Consider the following 10713-nt stretch of genomic DNA (forward strand, 5'->3'; position numbering starts at 1 on the left):
ATGTAAAACTATATATACAGTATATTACACACATTATTTTTTGTTGTGTGGCCCGCAGGCCAATTTTCAAAACCCATGATGTGGGCCTTGAGTCAAAAAGTTTGGACACCCCTGGTTTACAGTATCAAAGGCTGCAGGTATATAATTAATACTGATGACTGAGCAGACTCCTGATTTGAGGTGCTGCTGTTTACGGGTTTGAGTCCGGGTGTGTGCAGGGCTGAGCCACGCAGGTTAAACAGTAACAGTAAATGTAAATAGGTTACATTAGCTACTCTCAATGCTTCAGTCACAGAGCAATTTCAGTAGAATGACCACTCTTGAAACCAGACTGCAAACGGTCTAGCAGTTTGTTCTGATACAGGAAGTCATAAACTTGCTTGAAGAACACTTCGTCCAAAGCCAACAAGAAAGGAAGAAGGGAGACAGGTCTGCAGTTCTTTAACAATTGTATGAAGTGTACTTTTTTTTTTAGCAAAGACATAACCCTTGCCTGTTTAAAAGAAGAAGGAACTATTCCAGAACTGAGTGTAGTAGACTGCAGAAGAATAGACGGGACAGGATCCAAAGGGCATGTTGTTGGATGACTTTGCTGAAGCAGTAGAGAAACCTCTTCAAGAGGAGAGAAAGAGTCCAACAAGTCACAAGGCAAAGCTCTCCTAATGGGCTCATCAAACTGAGCACTTATCCTGTTGTGTTTGCGGCACAAAACTAGTAAACATAAAACGAATGCAACTTTCTGTGAAAATGTTGCAAGGTCATCTGCTGACAGTGAAGTAGCTGATGGCAGTGGTGGAGGATTGAGAAGAGGCTTGAAAGTTGAAAAAAGTTTTCTACTGTCAGTTGTGCTCTCAATCTTGCTCTGAATGTATTTTTTGCAAGTGTAACAGTGAATGAAAAAGATGATAGCAAAGACTGGTAGTTAAGATCATTTCCATCTCTGGATTTACGTCATTTTCTCTCAGCAGCTCTAAGTATTACTATTAATATAGTAATAGTAACAGATAGATAGATAGATAGATAGATAGATACTTTATTGATCCCCAAGGGGAAATTCAAGGAAGAGGAAATTCAATTGAACAATATATCTAACCGAGTGATAAAATAGTATTTTTTGTAATTTCATCACCTTTATGGAACTACCTTGTTTCTTATATCAATTAACATTTGTCAAAATGTTTTTAATAGAAAAAAAACCCTCTAGCTTAGCCAAAAGTGTAGACCCAAAAATTCACCATTTTGGGGATATTATTGAATTTATATTGAGTTTTTGGGAAAATGTCTAAATGTCATATTTTTTAATCTGTTTAAGGTACCCAATTTATTTGAACTATTTAACCTGTGAGAGGTTTATGTTTGAAGGAAATTTGATGTGGGGATTTGATACGTATTTGATAGAAAAGGAGTTTTTTGCTAATAGGACACTGTTTTTACTGGAAATGTCCCCATAGCATAGGAAAAAGTGTGTAAAAATGTGCCATTTTGGAATACGGTGGCCATATTGGATTTTTGGACAAAATTCAACATGCCCCAAGTTATAATCTGTTCCAAAAGGGGTTCTGACCAGGAATCCATTGAGAAAACTTTGACCAAAAAATAGGCCTAATGTTTCCAGCAGATGACCTACAGCCAATGGATGTCTTAGGCCTATTTTCTAACTCTGGTGGGAGGCCTACCTTGCCAAAAATAAAACATCATGAAATTCCCTCAGATGGTAGCATAAACCATAGGCCTATGGCTCAAGGATTGGAATTATGTAAAACAAATACATAAATTCTGTCAAAATACTGGAAATGTTGTCCCAATTTAGTACTATAGCCTAATCTGAAACAAGAAAATGTCCAATGATTCTAAAAATGGAAACATGCTTTTAAAACAGTAGCCTAGCCTATAGATATATTTTTGTACACTTAGCCTACATTATCCATGTATCTATGCATGCCATCGTATCCTTCCTGTCCCACATTTGCCTACTGTACCTGTCCCAACATATCTAAATTCACCCTACACCATAGGCTATCTGGAGCGTGATCAGACAATTTATTGCGACTTAGTGGTTCCTATAGCCGCATGTTTGTTATGTTTCGTGGTGCAGGTTGCACGAGTTTCTGTTGCTGTTTGCAGAGCCTGGGCTGTCTAGAGACCGCATTTTTCACGGTGTGTTGTTCAGGGGACAGGCAGCTAGCGGAATGAGGAGCTGTTTGCTGTATGTGACAAAAAACGCGTGGTCCTAATAGGCTACATTTGCATTAAATGTAGACTAGCCTATTAACTTTTGCAGTAGGCGTAAACTATACAAGCAAACCCACACTGAACATAAACAATCCGTTTCCTGTACAAGCTTTTTTTTGGGTCCAGCTTCTCGGAAAATCCATGCAGTTAGTGTGAACTGTTGATAACAATTTGAGAATTTCCTGTTTGGGTTAAAACGTAAGCATTCCTCTCTCCGACGGTGGCTGCGCAATAACGACCCAGCAAATAGCCTCATGCTGTGAATTTTGATCATAATGTAGGCTATGAATTGGTCACGGTCAGTCTAAATAAAGAATACATCGGAGTCGAGGAACTGGGAATGATAATTATAAAATGCTTGCGAAGGGTGAGAGGAAATGAAAAAGAAGATAGCACTCATTTGTAAGAGAACGTGAAAGACGCAGCAAGCGTTTGGCACTGCGCGTGCATAAGCTTTCAGATCGGTCGCAAGGATAGCCTACAGCAGAGAAAAGAAAGTACGAAGGGGTGACATATTAAACCGGCCGATGAGACAAGATGGCCGGCCACTTCACCGGCAGATGCGCTGGTAAGTCACTGTGTTGCAGACCACGTTGCTTGAATTCTTCATTCCAGTCAAACCCACTGCTTGCCAACCCTACACCCTGCCATTAAAATGTCATGTCTGTGTCAAACGCATCATAATACAGAAATACATGGAGCCAGGTCAGCTGCTGTGATAATATCTTTCTCTCTATCTCTGGTTTTATGAAGAGCCTGCCTTGCCTGCGCGACGTATTTTGCTCATAGGTGGGCTGCAGACTGGGAAAAGCTCTGCAGGCAACACCATCCTGGGGAAGCAGGTGTTCCCAACAGAGAAAGTGACATCAGAGAGTGGCGCATTCCGAGTGGAAGTGTTTGGGCAGATGGTCACTGTGGTGGACACGCCTGGGTTAGGCTGGAGTGAGGATGGAGTAATGGATGGTGGTCAGCCGCTGGAGTCAGCTGACACCTGGAACCTGAGCTCGGGTGTACTGCTCTGCTCTCCGGGGCCTCATGTCATTCTGTTGGTGCTCTCCGTTTCCCAACCCCTCACTGAGAACCACAGGAAAACACTGGAAACTCACCTGGAGGGAATGGGAAGAGGTGCGTGATAAAAAATCACATGGGGGTCCCAGTATGCCACCTTCTGTCCCTCCCTCTCTTCCTGTCTCTCTTGCAATTTATGTGCAGTATCAGTGGTCATGAAACTAAGTTGTGACTGGATACTCTTCACAGGTGTCTGGAGGTACACCATTGTGTTATTCACAGGTATTGATAGACTTGGTGCAGATGAATGCTTGGAAAGCCACATCATCGAGGGAGGAAAGCCTCTCCAGCGCCTTGTGGAGAGGTGTGGTAACAGGTACTGTTGGGCAACTAAAGCTATTTAGTGTTGAATCATGACATTCGCTCAAGTTTTTTTATTTTAACAAATATGTCTCCTACAGGTACCACAGCTTGGACAACACTCAGCTAAATGAGAGGACTCAGGTTCAGGAACTATTACTGAAGATGGAAGAGGTGGTTGAGCAGAACCAAGGATGGTTCCTAGAGGTGGATGGTTCCTGGGACCTCCTGCGCGACTACAGAGCCAAGAACAACCTGATGTGGAATGTGGTGGTACAGGCAGAAAGGAGAGCGACGGAGTCATGGAACCTCCAGGAGGGGATGGATGTATCACCCCCGAGAGGTTGGGAGGGTTACTCTTATGTGTTTTCATCAAAATAAATATTTCACTGAAATATCAAAAATATTACGATTGGTCTCAATTGTAGTCGCTTAGGCAATAGGCATAATTGTTGTCAGTCTAACTGCTCTGTTGGGAGTGCAGCTTTGGTACCATCTAGTGGTAAGCCAAAATATGATGTCTTATAGAGCAATTCACAGTTTATTGGGGCTATGCAAAGGAAGCCTCGTTTGGAAGTAATTTATATTACCTTAGAACTTGTATCATCTGATGTCCTTTCCCTCCTCCCTCTCCTCCTCTCCTCTCCCCTCTCCTCTCCTCTCCTCTCCTCTCCCCTCCTCTCTCTCCTCTCCTTTCCCTCCTCTCCTCTCCTCTCTTCTCCTCTCTCCTCTCTTCTCCTCTCCTCTCCTCTCCCCTCCTCTCCCCTCCTCTCCTCCTCCCCCTCCTCTCCTCTCCTCTCCTCTCCTCTCCTCTCCCTCCCCTCCTTTCCCTCCTCTCCTCTCCTCTCCTCTCCTCTCCCCTCCTCTCCTCCTCTCTCGCTTCTGTACGTCTCAGAGCTCAGGATTATCCTGCTGGGTTGGAAGGGTGCGGGGAAGAGCATGGCAGGGAACACCATCCTGGGTTTCCAGGGCTTCGAGGTGGGCAAGCAGACAGAGGTCAGCCTCAGGAGACAATCTCAGGTGTCAGGGCGTCGGGTCACCTTGGTGGACACCCCGGGGTGGGGCTGGTGGTCCGTGAAGCAAACACCCAAACAGGCGAAGCGTGAGGCACAGAGGGCCGGCGAGCTCCTCCGCCCGGGGCCGCATGCCCTGCTCCTGGTCATTCCCATTGTGTCCACCCTCACATCCCGGAAGAGATTCGTTCTGGAAGACCACATGGAGAAGATCTTTGGCCAGGAGTGGCCCCAGTACACTCTGGTGCTGTTTACCTGCGGGGACTGGCTCCGAGGCCTTGGCTACTCCATCGAGGAGCACATCCAGAGAGGCGGGAAGGAGTTGGTCAGGCTGCTGGAGACCTGTGGGAATTACTACCACGTCCTGGACAACAAGAGCCCTGAAGGCCACAGACAAATCCCTGAACTGCTCAACAAAGTAGAAGAGATCATTGCACATAATACAACAGAGCCTTACCTATACATAGACAGTAAGTATTGATATAGGCCTTCTTACTCTTGGTCATATTCGCCATTGTAGATATAGACTCAACTGTTTACACCTGGTTTATGCGTCTTGGGCTAACGGATCAGAAGAGGACAGCTGAGAGATTAGGACATGCACACACTCACACACACACACACACACTTATTTTTACAGTTGCCACTTGTTTTTAGATTTGTTACTTCCTAACAAACCTAGTTAAGATAACCCAGAGGAAGTTGAAAACCTGAAAATAGAACTGCTCGGGGGGCTTCAATCTCCAAACTTAACAAAAGCCAAACCTCTATTAGGAGGTTAACCACTTCCTTTGGGTTAATTTATCCATGTCTGTCACTTAACCCCCTACTTGGAAATGTACTCCCGGTCAGTTTAGATTACGAAAAGTAGTTAGTCAAATGTGTCCCATGCCACATTAGTATGGGGTTTCAGTGATTGGATGCATCTTTTTGGTTGTTTATATCTAGTTAACTATAACCAAGAGTTCACACATATCAGGTGATACCACCCTCATAGTGTATATCTTTTTGATCACAGGGGATCATAATGAAGATTCCGTGGGAATGACAGAGTCTCCAGGATGTGCAACATGTAATCTCCAGTGAAGAACAGGATGCACACAATGTTAAGCTTGGACTTTTCAACCAAACTGTTGTGCATGGCAGTTTGTTTAAATGCAGTTTTGACAGAAGTCATATAATCATTCAGGTTTATTTGTACACCTTTGGAAAAACATGTTCCTCTGATTTCTTCTTTCTGATGTATATGATTGTGTTTCTGTCCAAATCTAGTTTAGGTTTCCAATGTACTATCATTGCCATTCCTTCACTTGTAATGCAGCACACCTTACTCTTGCACTCGGTGATTACCCTTATACGTTTACAGAAATAACTCTGAAGAACCACATGTTTCTCCCCTGTTCACCCTCACTTTTCCCTTGTCTTCCACAAACCCCCTACTGTATTTATTTATTTAACTGGCTTCTCTTGCATTTTACATATTATTGATAGTAGCTCTTTTATGCCTCCCTTGCACTTTTGAAAGATATGAATTGGAACTTATTATGCCTTGCCTGATTGAGATAATTGCACACGCTATTTAGCTGCATTTAAAGCTGTTTATAAGTTACTGTTGAAAATTGTTTTGACAAAGTCCTCAACAATGGATATTTTATGCAAGCCTATATATGGTAGCTATAACACTTATTATTATTACTTATTCACACCGATTTTCTTCATGTTCAAGAACTCATTAACTCATTTCTGTCAGGTTCACACATGACCATACATTTAGTAATTGTGTCCACTGGTACAGTTAAAAGTGCCAGGGGGCTCTGCACAGATGTGGACATAGTCAAGATTTAAACATTTATTCATATGCTGCTGATATTGTCAGTTTGGTCAGTATTGTAACTGTGTAAGGGGATCACACTTCCCTAGACCAAAATGGTTACAAAAGGATTCCTCCTATCCATCCAGGATAGGTAACAATCCTTGGCTATTCCCAGGCCCAGAAACCGTATGGATTTGGGATTATGTCCCTGATTATCCGTGCTCTATTCTGGAGTAGGCTAGCCATGCATGGTAGATGCAAAATTTGCACATTCGGATTACTGTTTACTTTGTCCTGCATAATTGGGACGTGGAGTCCTTCCCATCAATCAAAACTAGCAAATGAAATGGTATGCCACTCTCACAATCTTTTATCTGGTTTGTGATTACTGTCATGATAAATGTACTGTTAACAAACTATCTATAAACTATGCCTTTAAAGTAAAACAGCAGGTGATGGTACATGCTTTGTCATAGAAAAAAAAAACATTTGTAAAGCTGTTTAAGTGTCTTGTGAAACAGGACTTAGGCTACATAACCCACATCTGTTGTAGAAAATATGTGTCAATATAAATATGCATCTGTTAATGACTACTGGGGTATCAGTGCAGTTTTGTGCTTCAGTGGCAGTCATATTGTATATTTGTTGGTATCTTTAGGCACTCACATTATGGTTGTGTTCCTGTTTCATATTTTTTTAGAATTGGACAAATATAGACTTACATGAGGAAATATATGGCATTATACACATTAATCATCCAATACAAAAAAACACCACTCTGTCTTTTTGTAATGAAGGGAGTCATTCAATGAAACAAAAGGAGCTATTTTTAAAAAAAAGGAAAACGTAAAAATGATTGCTTTCTTCTGCATGGTAGTCAGAAAACCCAGTCCATCTTCTATTTTCAAGTTGTTAGCAAATTAATGATCTACACCAATTGAGATTAGACACTGGAGGGCATTTGCCATGTACTGAATGTGCTTGGCTATAGATCCCTGAATTACTGAGCATTATTTATAATGTCATAATAAAGCTGTAAAGTTGTGCCATGTATTATTGCGGAAACAACCTGTGTGTGTGTATGTATGTAGTAGGTATAAGAGAATAGTTTACAGTTGACTAGTCACACAAGAAGCTGGATACTGAAACAGTAGACTAAAATAAGTTTATTTAGGACTAATTTCAACAGTACAAGATAAGACAAAAGTAGTTTCAGGATACATGAAGGTAAGTAAATGCAACACAATACGCAATAATACTTGTCAAAACAATAAGTAGGGACTCTGATACTGATTATAGACGGTACTACTAAGAGCATACTGATCACTGCTGAGACTGACATGCATTAGGGTATGGGATGCACATCTTCACAAAGCCTATAAAAATAATAATATGAATCATGACGTTAGGACACCTTACTCAACTGCCCATCTTTCCCATCAGTCAACACTTTGAAACCTTTCTGTTACCAGTCTTTAGTTTCTACCAACAGTCTGCCATCCTACTCCTACATTTCACACCACACTACAACTTGCTGCCATTTCCTTCGGCAAGGGTCTTCCGTTGCTTGGCAAGCCGCACCTCTTCCATAAGCTCCTTCAGATACTGGATCTCCTTGGTGATAGAATTACATTTTTCAGTTAGTTCCTGGTTCCTCTCTTCAAGCTGGTCACACTCTGTCTGCAGCACCTCCTGTTCGGCACGCTTCTTCAGGCGGTACCGCGTTGCCGCTGTCTTGTTCTGCTCCATCTTCCGCTGCCTCTTCTCCAGGACCCTGGATCGGGGTTTGGACCCTCCGGGGGCTGCCGGAACTGCCACCATCTCTGGGCTGGATTTGGGCCTGGTGGGGTAGGGACGGGTTCGGCTGGAGTTGGTCTGGCAGGCTTTTGGGGACAAAGACGTGTCTGTACCATTGTTGGGGCGGTCCACAGCGCAGGAAGGAGCTGGGGTGATGCCCACCTCCTGTTTTGGGGGGGCGAGCAGCAGGACGATACGAGTCGGGGAAAGGGACAACACGATCCTAGAAACCTGAGGGGTCTCCACTGGGACGGGCTTCTCCACTTCTGAGACGTCCACCTCACTGCCCAGCTCCAGGGTGAAGACTGGGGAGGGCAGGGGGAGCGGAGATGGGGATGGAACTGGAGAATGGGGCTCCGTTTTGATTTCTAGCTCTGTCTGAACCTCTGGGACCAGGGCAGGCAGTGTGCTGGCATCAAGAGTTGGAACAGCAGCATCAAGGATGGGGTCTGGGAGGGTTTCGAGGGAGTCTAGGGAGGAGACAAGCTCCTCGGGAGAGCTGGGAGAATTTTCAGGGTCACAGGAGCTGATGAAGGAGTCCAGATCAAAATCATTCAAATCCATTGTCTCGGCCATCCAGTCCATTCCGGAGAAGGCGTCCTCTGTAGATACAGAATATAACATTTATTATTAATATTTAAAAATTAAAACATAGGGCTTAAAAAAAGGCTCTCACTGGTGCAGAAGCATAACAATTTACCTTTTGCTTCACCTGAACCCAAGTGTGTGTGGTTCAACTGGTTTGCAGCCACCCAGGGGAGGGGCAACAAGCCCCTGCCCACTTTATCGTCTGGCAATGGAGGAGAAGGGGAGGATGGAGGAGAGAGGGAAGAGAACTGAGAGGAAGGTGAAGAAAGAGAAGAGAGGGGCGAAGATGGTTCCTCTGGTTGGGAGGCCATCATTTCATCAGGGTCCAGTAGAGACCGAAAAGGGTCAGCCGTCAGAATCGAAGGCCCCCAAAATAGGGCCTCCATATCGTCTGGGCCAAACTGTGAGCTCATTAGTGACATGGCTGTGGGTCACGCGCAGGATCAGGAGATCTCGGATCTGGTGGAAGTCGAATGTTTTCTCTATGCTGTCTACTACAGCAGTGCTGGGGAAAGTCACAAAGGACCTGCAACAGAAGGTGGAGAATTGGTAAGTATTTCATATTGCCACAAAACAGAAGAATATTTTCCAACATTAGTATTATACATTAAGATTTAAAGTATAATAAATATGGAGTTGCATTGCAGTCGTGTTACAAAAACTTCCGCCCACTCCATATAAGAACAATGTCAAGCGGTAACTCCACCCACTAACACGACTGTGAAATGGCAGGATGTTTTCCAGGTCATGTGGAATCAAAGAAAAATCTCTAATGAGATTGTCGTTTAAACGAATAAACATGGCAACCAAAGACAGTGTTTAATAACTACTCTGCCTAACATTTAAAAAAAGCAAACCCTGCATTATATTAAAAATCGTCATAGTTTTGAAAAGACAACGAAGGTTGTCGCCATTTTGTTGACCAGCTCGAGCCAGATTCTTTGTTAAGAGAGTGAGGTCGCCATTTTAATGAAGCCAGACGGTACACTTCGACACTCGTCTGGTATGTATTTGAAGAGGTCAAAGGCTCATGTTCATCATAATACCCCTCAGATTATACTATAAAACAAAACAAAATACATAACGAACTCAAATGTCAAGCGGATGTGATTATATTTGAGGTCATTCACTTATGCCATCCCATAGCCTAACAGTGTCCTCAAAACGTCTTGTTGAGACTTCCATTAATTTCAATTGAATACACAATAGGCTACAATATAACAATTGAATGGAATATATATATATATATATTACAGTATATACTTGAATATAAAATAAATGTTGCATTGGATACAGCGAATATCAGATAAACAACCACTGCCACACAACATTTGATTTACAATAAATAATGGTACTTACGCCATTTTTGTAGAAATATTGTTGTAAATCAGTGCACTGCGTTATGCACTGCGGTGTTTGCTGCTGTCTGTCTGCTGCAAACAATTACGCGGCCATCGTGGCTTCAGAGCGTTGTCGCTCGGGCTTCCAGAAAATAGACCTGAAATGTTGGAGAAGAGAGAGTGGAAAACGAAGGGCGCATGTCGATACTCTGCATTTATATGACCGCCTTACACCCGGACCTTTTTTTGTACACGTCCGCCTAAGTCCATCACATAGTTCCTCATATAAAACAAAAACTATTCCATTCTATTACATGTACTTGTGGTTTATAATATTCAAACTCCAAAATCTTGTCACGGTTAGGTAAACTTGACAATGGAACTGAATTTAAAACACTGATCTGATGCTTCCCAAACAACAGCTCTCGACATGGCTCTGACGCTTTGCAACCAATTTCGCCCTCTAGTGGAATCAACGAAATAATTGATCCTCGGTTGAATTCAAGGGCAACTTGGCCCTGCCACACTTCAGCCTAGCATAGGGTAGAAAATAGCAGGAGAC

At 43.1% G+C, this 10713-nt stretch overlaps 2 protein-coding genes across 2 annotated transcripts; one reads left to right on the plus strand and one right to left on the minus strand.

Annotated features, from left to right (window-relative positions):
* The first annotated feature begins 1222 nt into the window (after window positions 1-1222).
* On the plus strand, window positions 1223-7016 carry si:dkey-110g7.8 (GTPase IMAP family member 8). The gene is made up of 6 exons (XM_048244727.1): window positions 1223-2800; window positions 2986-3357; window positions 3490-3616; window positions 3702-3943; window positions 4496-5083; window positions 5632-7016. The coding sequence occupies exons 1-6, from the start codon at window positions 2770-2772 to the stop codon at window positions 5697-5699; spliced, it is 1428 nt and encodes a 475-aa protein (XP_048100684.1). The 5' UTR covers window positions 1223-2769; the 3' UTR covers window positions 5700-7016.
* Window positions 7017-7574: 558 nt separating this feature from the next.
* On the minus strand, window positions 7575-10348 carry atf4b (activating transcription factor 4b). The gene is made up of 3 exons (XM_048245286.1): window positions 10171-10348; window positions 8924-9337; window positions 7575-8825 (listed from the first exon to the last, which is right to left on the minus strand). The coding sequence occupies exons 2-3, from the start codon at window positions 9231-9233 to the stop codon at window positions 7951-7953; spliced, it is 1185 nt and encodes a 394-aa protein (XP_048101243.1). The 5' UTR covers window positions 9234-9337; window positions 10171-10348; the 3' UTR covers window positions 7575-7950.
* Between the last annotated feature and the right edge of the window lie 365 nt (window positions 10349-10713).

The sequence above is a fragment of the Alosa alosa genome, chromosome 6 (genome assembly GCF_017589495.1).
Source record: "Alosa alosa isolate M-15738 ecotype Scorff River chromosome 6, AALO_Geno_1.1, whole genome shotgun sequence".
In the NCBI taxonomy this organism is placed as follows: domain Eukaryota; kingdom Metazoa; phylum Chordata; class Actinopteri; order Clupeiformes; family Clupeidae; genus Alosa; species Alosa alosa.